Source organism: Mangifera indica, chromosome 16 (assembly GCF_011075055.1).
Source record: "Mangifera indica cultivar Alphonso chromosome 16, CATAS_Mindica_2.1, whole genome shotgun sequence".
Classification (NCBI taxonomy): Eukaryota; Viridiplantae; Streptophyta; class Magnoliopsida; order Sapindales; family Anacardiaceae; genus Mangifera; species Mangifera indica.
In genome coordinates, this window is record NC_058152.1 from 708,700 (window position 1) to 721,245 (window position 12,546).

Below are 12,546 nucleotides of genomic sequence, written 5' to 3' on the forward strand. Positions count from 1 at the left end.
CAATCCTTCTAGTCCATATGGCAACATCTTATTGGATTGCGCACATAACAAGCGTGCACAGCCTACACCAGATCATTCTCAAATAAAGCTACTGACTTGTCCGCTAAGTTGCCGAAGCCATCAACAACATAAAGACGAATTGAGGCAGAAGAAGCAAGAAATTGAGAGAGAGATCAAGCAAAAGCAATGGCGAGGTACGATAGAGCAATAACAGTATTTTCACCGGACGGCCATCTCTTCCAAGTGGAGTACGCTTTGGAAGCAGTTCGCAAAGGCAACGCTGCCGTCGGTGTACGTGGCACCGACACCATCGTTCTCGGCGTCGAAAAGAAATCCGCGGCCAAGCTCCAAGACTCCAGGTAGGTACCTCTCCGTATTATGATTTTTATATTATTTATTATTTGTTCGATAAACCTAAATAAGAATTAGCTTTTTACTAGGGTTGTGTAAATTTCCACCTTGCCGCTATTGTTTAGGGTTTTTTTATGAATTGATATCAATGCTAAAGAAATGAATGCTGAGTTATTACTTGTGATTGAAATAAATTGTCTTCGGCTTAGTTTCGGTATCTAGATTTGTTCAATCAGTTTTGCAATATGTAATGTCTACAGATCGGTGAGGAAGATTGTGAGCTTGGATAATCACATTGCATTGGCTTGTGCTGGGTTGAAAGCAGATGCTCGTGTCCTGATTAACAGGGCACGAATTGAATGTCAAAGCCATAGGCTGACTGTTGAGGATCCAGTTACTGTTGAGTATATTACTCGTTATATTGCTGGTCTTCAGCAGAAGTATACACAAAGTGGTGGTGTGAGACCTTTCGGTCTTTCTACTTTGATAGTAGGTTTTGATCCATACACTGGTATACCAGCTCTGTATCAGACTGATCCATCCGGGACATTTTCTGCTTGGAAAGCTAATGCAACTGGAAGAAACTCTAATTCAATGCGGGAATTTCTTGAGAAGAACTATAAAGAAACTTCTGGGAGAGAAACTATAAAGCTTGCAATTCGAGCATTGCTTGAGGTTTGTAAATTCTGGCTCATTTTTCTATTTGAGAAGTTATTTGTTTATACCTCCTTTTACATACAGAAACATTGTTTCTTTCATGATGCCTCATTCTTGATGATATGAACTTTTAGATGTATAAGACCATATATGAAGAAACGTTGTGAGCAAATTATACTTGGAAGTTCTTATTCCTAAATATGTCCATGTTAGAAGCATTTTGACAACAAAATACTTGAATATGCATGAACTAGTTTCAAAGGGATAAATGGTTTGTCATTCACATTTTTTGTCTTGACTACATATTAAAGGCTGATTTCAAAAAGTGAGTTTTGGAGCAGCAAATTAGTTTAAATTGGTTGGGAGTTAAAGATTTTCATGCTGTAGGGATTTGCTAACTACAGTCCTGAAAGCCAAATTTAAAAGGATGTGATAGGTTTTTCATACACAGTTCTTATCTTGATCAATACATCTTTTAGGGAACAGAGTTCTGGAGTCAACAAAGTGGTTTGAGTTGTAGATTTGCTTCACATAGTGATACATCAATCTTATATTTATTAGGTTCGGTAGGAATGCTTCTATCACTTCAATTATGAATTAATCATTTGGCTTATAATTTTGTGGTCATAACAGTACCTTGTGGACTGTCAAGCTGTAATCATGCTTTTAGACCCCAGATGTCGATGTTTATTGGATGCCACTAACACTAACACAATGGTTTATTAGCCTTCACATGGCTACGATATTTCATTTAGTCACGCTGCAAAGTAAAATGCCGATGTGGACAAAGAATGCGCCTTTGTATTACAGTACACTACTAGAGTACCGAACAATTTTCTATCTTCTAAGCAGTGTAATCTCTTAACTGTCTATATCTTATTACCAGGTTGTTGAAATATGTTTAAGTTGGTTTGGAGTTCAAGATTTTCTTGCTACTGGGATCTGTTCACTACATCTTAAAAGCCAACATTAAATAGATGTAATTGGTTACCATTCACAGTTCATCTCAATCAACACATCTCTTAGGGTAATTTTGAAAAAGAGTCATAGGATCTACAAATGATATAAGTTGTAGATTGGCATCCTATAGTGATATATTGAGTATATATTTATTCAGTGTGAGAATGCTTCAATCACATGCAATGACTTCAAATCGCAAAGTAATCATTTGGATTATAATTGTGTATTCTCAGCAATACCCTGCAGTAGTACTGGCATGCTAAGTGTGAAACTGCTAAGTATTGCATGTTCTTCAAAAAATTGCTTTTACATCCAAGACTGCCATGCATTCAGAATACTAATGGCACTAACACATTGGTTTGCGTACATTAACATCTTTATTATGTTTAATGTTAAGTTATGCTGCCAAGTATAATACAGTTATGAAGCAAGAGTATAGTATTTGACTAAGTTACAGTATTAAGCAATTGTATATCGTCTCAGAAGTCTAATTGCTTAAATGTCTATATCTCTTGATAGGTTGTTGAAAGTGGAGGAAAAAACATAGAAGTTGCTGTGATGACAAGCGAGCATGGTCTAAAGCAACTTGATGAAGCTGAAATTGATGCCATAGTAGCTGAGATTGAAGAAGAGAAAGCTGCTGCTGAGGCTGCAAAGAAGGCTCCGCCCAAGGAAACTTGAATTTGAGTGTATTTTCCAGTTATCTTGTCGACTTACTTATCGTTGCTCCTTCACATTTCAGATTTTAATTATATCATGTGTGGTTTGCTTTTTTGCAACTGGAACTACTTGTTACTGAATATGGATTTTGCAGTCATGAAACCCTATGAAAAAAACCTTGGAAAATAGTTCTTTTTCGCATATGGTTGTCAGTACTCAATAGTGATGTCAAAACAATAATATTTTATGCACTAACAATAAATACATACATAGGTACAAGATATTCTCCACAGTAATAATAAAGCTAAACACATTTTACAAGATATTTTAAAACTCACTAATTTATATCACAAGAAGCGGAGTCTAATTCAAAGGAAAACTAGTGAACTACAACATTACTTGTTGCTAGTTTATTAGTGCTACCATGTCTTGATTTTCATGTTGTAAGAAGACTCACACCAACAATGGTGACCAGACCAGTGAAGAACTTTCCACTTACATTCAAGCTCAAAGATAAGTCTGCTACAGCTGACCCATAAGCTGCTGGTATTCTCCCTTGTGGCAGGAGCAACTAGATATGCCCTGATACCAAGTGTGGTGATTTCAATGAGGAAGAAGTTATAATTAAGTTTACGCTACTCACTAAACGAATTTAAACAGGGTTTTGTTTGTGCTTTTTTCAAATCAGTCAGTTTTAGCAAGAATGTTTTCCAGAAGAACAGATATTGAAATTAAGAACTACTAATGAAGCTACACAGGTGATGTATTGCTCCCTTGACTCACCAATCAAAACCTGGGAGCAAATTTTATCAATGAAGGCACTAAAATATTTAGGGTCAATAACCAGTCAAATGCAGACAGAGAAAAGAGTATGGAACTGAATCCTCAGCTCACAGTAAGTCAGCCCTGTTAACAACGTACAACCCCTCCTACAACTGGTAAACAAAGAAAGAGAAGTCCCATGTTCCTAATTTCTTCAGGCTGAAAAGCAATAAAGAGTGCAGCTACAATGGTGGCAATAGAGGCAATGGCTACAGTTCTTGGCTTGAGAATTGGTGCTTACATTACAGAATCTTGTAGTTATCAGATTTAGAATTTGATGTATAACCACAAACTCAACCATAGAATTAATTAATAGGTAGTCCTTTCGTTGTTATGTCGTAAGCATATCTATGATTCAAGCAAAAATGGAAAAAAAAAATTTGGCCATATCCTGGAAAGATAATTACTTTCTTTTTCTTCTTATCTTTAGAGCCACTGTTGTTGTTAATGGTTGAAAAATTGTATTGTTTCTCCTATTTGCACGGCATGACAAAACTTTCAATCAGACATCTGGATTAACAGTAAGAGGAGGAAAAGGTAATGCATCCAAGAAATTGCACAACACCAATGAATCATGCTGTTCTACTAGGAACCAAAACAAAAGTTTTACATTGACATACCAACAACAGCGTTCTGTGAGGTGTTTCTGCAACTTTGACTTCTATGTTATATGCACCTTATCTTAAACGACTAAGTGGGCCAAATAATCACTATTTAGCTAGTGAACAGTCACATGTGTTTGAAACTATTATAAGTTCAAACATTTTTCAACAGAGAAATCTTATCTTAATACTTAAAGATCTCAGATAATCCATGGACTACCCTAATTTAAGTTCAACATCCTAGAGTGTGATCAGGTACACCCAAGAATCAAGAAGATCTGCAATAACGAAAAAACTAACCTAATTTAAGTTCAATATCCTAGAGTGTGATCAGGTTCACCTAAGAATCAAGAAGATCTGCAATAACAAAAAAACCATTCATCATACATATATCATTAAACATATAAACAGATTCGCATATGCAGTAAAGTCTCTTGGGGATTCTGTCCACTAGAAAAATTAGAAAGAAGAAGTCAATCATATAGTCCAAATCACCCAATAATTGATTGTAAAAAATTGATTTAACACATCATCAATCCTGGATCACATTGTTGTTCCACAATATAAAAAGAAGTTTATGTAACTACAAAAGAATAGTTGAAAAAGAAGAAGCATCTCCAAGAACGACTAACCACAACTCATCTTTACACTAAAATAGCCAAAAACTGTCAGCGTTTCTTCAGTTTACCTGTGCCTGAGCTTGATGACTCGCCCATTGGATCAGGAGAAGCTGTTCCTTGAGAGGACGATTCTCTCTTCAAAGTAGTAGGCAACCCAGAAATCTCCTGAACAAATGAACCACAAATACCAGTGTCAATCAATATGGCTTCAAATGGGGCAAGTATAAAAGAAGGTTCATGCTCCCAATCAAATGAAACAACACAATACCCAAATTATACCAAGAAATTAGATATTGTGTCTGTTTAGCATAGTTTATTTAACCAGATTATTGGATAAAATAATTAATTATGGCATATTTAAGATAGTTTCTGTGAATAATCAAATTATGGATTATAATCACATATTTAGATCATTTAAATCATAATTCAAAACCTAGTAGAATTAGCTTTTTTTTTTTTTAAATTATTGGAATATTAATTTTTTTACATTTCTAATTATGTCCCTTGATAATTTATTAAAATTTAGTTAATAGTGTAGACTAGGCTTAGATTCGAACCAATCCAAGTTCGAGCTTGAACTAACTCAAACTCGGCTCAATTTGAGAGGAGCCAAGCTCCCCTCAAAGTTGTCTGTGCTTGGCTCACTTGAGGAGAGCTAAGCGCAAGTTCAGCTACAGTGTCCCTTGATAATTTATTAAAATTTAATTAATAGTGTACATTTTGAATTTAGTTTAGAAATTTAAGCATAGTGGTCCACTGTTAAATAAAGCTAAAGTAATAGAGATATTAGATTATGTGCCAGCAGTCATAATACAATCCTCATAAGATGAAACAAACATATGAGAATCGGTTCTCCCATAATCAATTATTCCTATAATCATAATCCAAAATCATAATTCAATAATAAGCAGTGCCAAACGGGCACATTATTACCTTCAACAAATGCAATCTCAAGTCACAAGGTCGAGCTTGATTCCCGATACAAGCCATAACAAACTTTGAATAGTGGAACAGTACATCAGCAGCAGCTTGTTTTTTCTCATCAATCTACAATCAGAATTATCAAAAGACCGATTAAATTTTAAAAAAATCCAGAATTATTATTATCCATCAATGAAACACCCAGAATATAAGTCCCAATAATTAGTAGAAAATATAAGGAAATTGATTTATTTTTAACGAATATTTCAAAAAATGGCAACAAACAGAAACACATACTTCGTAGTCTTCTGTCGTCGCCATTGATAACTTCTCGGTCACCATAGAACCGTCGTCAGCGGCGGCGTATTCTTTGAGCAAACAACCAAATCAGTTGGTACTCGAGATAAAAGCTAATATGAGCTAATAATCCACCGTCAGTTCCTACGTCAACCTCTTCTGTCATCCGGATTTCGTCACCGGTATAATTACAAACTTCTCAGAATTTTTAAATGGGCCTAAAATAAATTATTATTGGGCCATAAAATATTGTGAAGGGATGGCTAAAACGTTTAAATTGTGAGCATGGGCTTGGTTTTCAAGCCCCACTATTCTAATAAAAATTTCAAATCTTATATATTTTATTTTATTAATATCTTATAATACACAATAAAAAATTTTTTAAAAAATATATAAAAAAATTCTGATAATACAATAAATATAACATCTAATATGATACTATTTTATTATTTAATACTTTTTTTTTTAAACAAAGAAGGATGTATATACAAAATTAATATTTCAACAATATTTATAATAATTTTCAAAATGATACTCGGAGATTAGAATTTTTATTATTTTATTATAACTATATGAAAAAACACATCTTAATATATGATATAATATACGATACATTAAAAAAAATATGTTTTTGATATATAATATAATATGTGATTCAACTTTCATTCATGTTTGTTCTAAACTACATTTTAATACAACATAAATTAATATTAGGAATATTTCATTAATAGGCCTTCTATCATTTTATGGAAATTTATATCAAAATAATTGTATAATTAAAGAGATTCTGGAAGGATGTAAATGTCATGATTTTAAAAATTGGATTAGATTAATCGGTCAAAGTGATTAAATCATCACCCGTAAACAAAAACAATTATGAGTTACTTGAAAACCATTTTTAAAATTAGATTAATTTGGATCAAATAAAAAATCAATTGAACTCTCAACATAAATTAAACCAAAATTTCATATATTAATTTAAGTATATATGATGCCAAATTAAGTTTATCTTTATATTAAAATAATTTAGATTATATGTTTAATAATTTAGATGATATGTTTAATGATTAATTATATAAAATTATTTTTAATATTATGATAAAATTAATCCGCTGCATCAATGTCCAATCATATAGTGGAAAGCATTGATAAATGCAAAAGCTTTATAAATAGGATCACCAGAAATAATTAATAAAGGACGATGCGCGAATTGTGTAGATACGCGTATAATGGGGGTGAATATGAAATAACGATTTTCTGTGTGTGGCTTTCTGAGAGTATTATTGCGAGGGGAGTCTTACGTTCTAACGGCTAGTGCCAGAAACGGTAACTTCAACGGTCGAAAATTTTCAAAAAGTTTCCCCTAAAAAGCATCTCTAAACCACAGCTTTCTTCTTCATCTTTAAAATCGCTGAAATACAAAAATTCTTATCTAATTAGAAAAAAAAGGAAGAAAAAATTTGGTTTTAAAGATGTTGCAAGATATATGGAACGCTCCTCCTGGTTTCAGGCCAACCAAATCGGCTCCTGCATCGCCGGCGAAGCCTCTGGGGATGTCCAGAACCCGGTCAGAATCCTTTCATGCTATCCACAAGGTACCAATAGGCGACAGTCCTTATGTCAGGGCCAAGAATGTGCAGGTAAGATTGATTCTGGAATGTTTTGAAATTAATTTTAAATCGGTTTTAGTTATTGGGTTTGTCTTTTGTCTTGATGGGGTTTCATTTTTTATTTGTTTTTAGTTGGTGGATAAAGACCCAGAGAAGGCGATTCCCTTGTTTTGGGCTGCCATCAATGCTGGAGATAGAGTAGATAGTGCTTTGAAAGATATGGCTATAGTGATGAAGCAGCAGAATCGGGCTGAAGAAGCCATTGAAGCCATCAAGTCACTGAGAAGTCGTTGTTCGGATCAAGCACAAGAATCCCTTGATAATATCCTGTTGGATCTTTACAAGGTTTCAAAACATTTCCCCATTTTGTATTTCTCTTTTTTTATTGTTTATAGACTAAGCAGATAGTGAAAATTATCGTGCAGAGATGTGGAAGATTGGACGACCAAATAGCACTTCTGAGACACAAGCTGTATTTGATTCAACAAGGTCTGGCTTTTAATGGGAAACGTACAAAAACTGCCAGATCTCAGGGCAAGAAATTTCAAGTCTCTGTGGAGCAAGAAGCAACTCGATTGCTGGTGAGAATGTACCTTGAATACAAATTAGTTCAATGGCTTTTATAAAATGTTTCACTGAACTGGGGTCAGTTGAATGTTCCAGGGGAACTTGGGGTGGGCAATGATGCAGCAGAATAACTACATTGAAGCAGAAGAAGCATACCGGCGAGCGCTTATGATTGCACCTGATAACAACAAGATGTGCAACCTTGGCATTTGTTTGATGAAACAAGGGAGAATTGCTGAGGCCAAAGAAACTTTGCGGCGAGTGAAACCGGCAGTTGCTGATGGACCTAGAGGGGTTGATTCTCATCTTAAGGCCTATGAAAGAGCACAACAGATGCTCAAAGACCTTGAGTCTGAGATGATGAATAAAGGAGGCGATCGGGTTGAACAAAGTCGGCTGTTTGATGCCTTTCTTGGCTCTTCATCAATTTGGCAGCCACAGCCTTGCAAAGATCATATGGCCTTGCCAATGACAACTGCAAATAAAGCTCAGGATGACTTTGCTGATGGGAAGTCATGGCAGTCTCAGCCTTCCAAAGATAGAAAAATCTTGTCTACAACTAATGCAATCAAAACTCAGGATGATTTTGCTGATGAGAACATTGATTTGAACACAATTGTGAATCAACTGGTCCCTCCTCAGCAGAGAAGTATTAAACAACTTCCCCCATATGGGAACCCATGGAACATTGATGCGCCGCCGTTTTATTCATCCAAATTTTTGAAGGAGCCAATTGTGAAAGAACCATTTGGGAATCAATTTCATGAGAAATTGAAAAGAACAAGGTCAGGAAATTCTGCTAATTCTATGACAGTGAATGACATGGGCGAGCACACCAAGCCTTTTGCTGTAGAACCAGAAAAACCTGAAAACAAGACAAGGAGGCTATCAACTGAAAACAAGACAAGGAGGCTATCAACTGAAGAAGCAGACAAAAAATTGACACAGTTTTTGCCAGACAACGAAGACTTTGAAGAGGCTATTATTGCTGCAGTTCTAGGTTCAACAACTGAAGCTGGGAAGAGTGAAGAAACTAGCAACAACAATGCAGTGATATTTAAGAGGAAGATTGACAAGAGACTAAAGGTTTTCCAAGATATTACTCTTTCTTTGAGTCCAAAAGCCTGAATCTGCTAATAATTTAGTTTCATAATCTTACATTGGAGATAAGCTTGTTCTCCTTGACTTCACTTCCTGCAGAATGGAAGGAGTATCCACTAAACATGTAGCATTTTTTTTTATTTTTTCTACTACATATTTATGTATGCCTCAACAAGGCACATCTCAATAAAAGAAAATTATTGATCTCACTTTCAGCACTCTATTATGCCACTCCATATATTTGTTGCCTCAACAAGGCACATCTCAATAAGTCTCCTTCCTTGCCACTCCACATATTTGTTGCCTCAGGAAGGAACCAAAAGAATGCAACCTCTGCATATATGAAAATAAACACCAAGGGAAAAGGGATCTTCAAATACCATATATGAAAATAAACACCAGTTTCTAAGTAATATAGGACTGCAGCAGATACATTCACTGTCAGCTTAGACTTCATACTAAAATTAGGACCCCAGCCAAAAGTGCAATAAATCAGAAATGAATGACCATTCCACATAAAATACCCATTTATTATCAAATCAAAGTGAAAGACATAAAAACTTCCTCCTCTAATGGGACTTGCCAATAACATGGAGTTCAATCAAAATACTTATTGGTGAAAATTCCAATATGGATTCCATGTGCTACGATGGAATTTAAACTAAAGATCACTGCAGCTGCAGCAACTGCAACTCCCACAGCACCTTGTGCCAATGCATTACAGTTCCTCACAGCACTCTTAGTACCCAAAGGTCATGGTTTAAAGCCTAGCTCTGAAAGTTTCTTGTGTGATGCTGCATAGTCTGAAAAGAAAGCATCCTCATCCTGCCATATGAGCAAGAGAAATCTCAATCGATAATGTTATGCAACATAATTTTTCATCATTCATCTTCCCATTTATTAAGAATCCAGATCACCTTTGCATATAACTCCACGTAGCGGCGGAACTCTGGATCCTCCAATAAAGCCTTATCTGTTGGAAGTTGCAACAGTTCTGAATTTCCTTGCAGAAGCTCCCTGCTCAAATCCACAATATCATCATAAACTACTAAGACAGAAAGTAAATAAAAGTTAAATACATTATTATTTATGTAAAGCACTGATAATTTGTCATACACAAAGAATGTGTTGTCGAATTTTGTGGGATCCTTTGTCCAAGCGCCCTCAAAGCCTGATCTTTCTGGATGTGCTGACCCCTGAAGGAAATTAAAAAAAGTAAAAAGAAATTACATATACAATTTGATCAGACTAGAGAATAGCTACAAAGTTGAATCCAGGCAAAATGTCACCAATGTGTGGCCACCAGACAGTGCAACAATGTCCTTGTCAGATAGACCCATCCGATAAAAGACATCCTTTATATGTGTTACACCTGAAAGATATTGAATAAAACAGAGTACAATCTGTTAAATATATTATAAGTCACTGTAAACAATACAATGTACCACTATTTGAAACTTTAACAAGCTTAACTAACTGCTTACTAATCCTGGGATCATATTTGACTGTAAACTTGATGAAAACCCCCCATAAAACTAAATTTTCTGCATTAAAAATTTTTAAGTGCTTTCCAAACCCCCATTCCCATGCAAACAAAATGCTATAAATTCAGTCTAAACCAAATAGGCTCTTGCCTAACCTTGAGGCATGCAAATGCTGTGCAGAAAAACTATGCTTCAGAGCCATATATATGAAAAGGAAAAGACATCAGATACAATGGAAATAATGGAATTAGATAATAAGTTCAGTGACAAGCCTTGTTTTGCATCAGGAAGACGTCCATCTTCTGTACAATTTGTACTATCCTGATTAGAAAATAACAAAATTAGCATTGTGTAATACAATTAAACAATTTAACACCATCTCATCTTCAAATAAAATACCTCTCTACCAGGAACAAAGTCAATAGTGGGTCCTCCAGTGACCTCCACTGCAACAACCCCAGCTAGCTGAAAGTCCAAAAATCAAGAAACTTCATGTCTACATAAATCCCATCAGATGTTTTGCAGGAAAAAAAAAAAGCAATACTTGACAAATATAAGATCACTAGTTACCTGATAAAGATCAGCATATGAAATTTTAGGATGTTTGGCCTTAATTCCCTCTAACAAAGTCAAGAAACAGTAAGTAAAAACAAACTAGTAATTATAAAAGAATCAATACATAAGTAAAGCTCGGTGGAAAAACCTCACCCAATAAATCAACGGCAATCGTTAAACCATCATTTGCTGAATGCGAAATCTCTTGCTCATGCCTGATGGTACCATTCGGCCCACCTGTATTTGTCTTAGCATCATAAGTTCCAGCATCGTGCCACCTGTCTATGCATTCATCAAAGGCTCAGAATCATCGAACTTCATAATCACAGAGTTCACCATGTACATTATTAAAACTTAAAAAAGAAAGAAAGAATATTACGCTAAGCGAAGAAGGAGAGCAGGGCATCTCTTGCTGAAGATAAGATGGCGAAGATCTCGACGAGCCTTCTCTATCTCCTTCGAGTACTCTGCGTCTACTGCTATACTTCCCACCATTGTAAAATTCTCAGAACAAAAACTGACACAGTTGAAGCTGAGTTGCCTTTAGCTGTATAGAGAGACTACAGGAGAAGAGTTTACTAACGAATCGGATCCTTTTCCACGTGCTGTAACGGTTTACGGTTACCTTTGACCCAATCCAGGTTCAAACTTTAGCCCATTTATGTGGGCCTACAAAAGGTCCATCTATTTACCAAATCAAACTCTGTTTTGATTTTTATCATAGCAACTTAAAATAAATTATTAGGGCCGATTTGAAATAAACGCAAAATTGACAAACTGAAATCCGAACTTAATTAAAAAATAATTTTAATTTTAATTCTATTCAAACTTGAATGTTTAAATAAGTTTGAACCTAACCCGTTTCATAAAAAATAAACTCAAAATTGGTTCATTCAATTCAAGTTTAAATTTGAGTTAAAACAATTCGGATTAAATTTGGTTTTACATATGACATAAAGTTGGGGCTCAAATAATGTCAACACTTGAGACAATTGGCATGTATTGTGTTAGCAACTTTAAACTAGGGTTGGTTTTGATTCGGACTAAATTCAAACAATATCTACTTTGAGATCGAAAAGTTAAGGTTTGAACTCAACTTAAAAACAATTTAACTTTTGATTTGATTTCAACTCTGTTGAACTTATGTATTTGAATAAGTTTGAATTGTAACTTATTTATGAAAACAAATCCAATCCTCAAGTTTGATCCCAACTCATTCAATTCAAACTCAAATTCAGACTCTCATAGCTCAAATCGATTCGGATCATATTTTAAACATATGACATAATGTTAGGGCTCAAATAATTTAATCACTTTGGACAATTGACACATTCTTGGC

At 34.9% G+C, this 12,546-nt stretch overlaps 4 protein-coding genes across 6 annotated transcripts; 2 read left to right on the forward strand and 2 right to left on the reverse strand.

The window, feature by feature from the left end:
• Positions 1-103: 103 nt before the first annotated feature.
• LOC123199403 (proteasome subunit alpha type-7) lies at positions 104-2,816 on the forward strand. The gene is made up of 3 exons (XM_044614379.1): positions 104-359; positions 612-1,026; positions 2,488-2,816. The coding sequence occupies exons 1-3, from the start codon at positions 187-189 to the stop codon at positions 2,647-2,649; spliced, it is 750 nt and encodes a 249-aa protein (XP_044470314.1). The 5' UTR covers positions 104-186; the 3' UTR covers positions 2,650-2,816.
• Positions 2,817-2,851: 35 nt separating this feature from the next.
• LOC123199404 lies at positions 2,852-6,082 on the reverse strand. 3 transcript variants are annotated; one of them, XM_044614381.1, is made up of 5 exons: positions 5,891-6,082; positions 5,606-5,719; positions 4,741-4,837; positions 4,353-4,409; positions 2,852-3,210 (listed from the first exon to the last, which is right to left on the reverse strand). In XM_044614381.1, the coding sequence occupies exons 1-4, from the start codon at positions 5,933-5,935 to the stop codon at positions 4,393-4,395; spliced, it is 273 nt and encodes a 90-aa protein (XP_044470316.1). In that variant the 5' UTR covers positions 5,936-6,082; the 3' UTR covers positions 2,852-3,210; positions 4,353-4,392. The 3 variants fall into 3 exon arrangements, with proteins under 3 accessions (XP_044470316.1, XP_044470318.1, XP_044470315.1); XM_044614383.1 differs by lacking the exon at positions 4,353-4,409 and having other exon boundaries at positions 5,891-6,081; XM_044614380.1 differs by lacking the exons at positions 2,852-3,210; positions 4,353-4,409 and having other exon boundaries at positions 4,535-4,837.
• Positions 6,083-7,209: 1,127 nt separating this feature from the next.
• On the forward strand, positions 7,210-9,377 carry LOC123198606 (protein POLLENLESS 3-LIKE 2-like). Its single transcript, XM_044613321.1, has 4 exons — positions 7,210-7,530; positions 7,633-7,845; positions 7,926-8,081; positions 8,164-9,377. Exons 1-4 carry the CDS (start codon positions 7,363-7,365, stop codon positions 9,193-9,195), a joined length of 1,569 nt encoding a protein of 522 aa, XP_044469256.1. The 5' UTR covers positions 7,210-7,362; the 3' UTR covers positions 9,196-9,377.
• A 300-nt stretch (positions 9,378-9,677) lies between these two features.
• On the reverse strand, positions 9,678-11,744 carry LOC123198607 (L-ascorbate peroxidase 3-like). Its single transcript, XM_044613322.1, has 9 exons — positions 11,587-11,744; positions 11,361-11,485; positions 11,223-11,272; positions 11,052-11,117; positions 10,925-10,973; positions 10,458-10,540; positions 10,285-10,364; positions 10,086-10,185; positions 9,678-9,993 (listed from the first exon to the last, which is right to left on the reverse strand). The coding sequence occupies exons 1-9, from the start codon at positions 11,700-11,702 to the stop codon at positions 9,922-9,924; spliced, it is 741 nt and encodes a 246-aa protein (XP_044469257.1). The 5' UTR covers positions 11,703-11,744; the 3' UTR covers positions 9,678-9,921.
• Between the last annotated feature and the right edge of the window lie 802 nt (positions 11,745-12,546).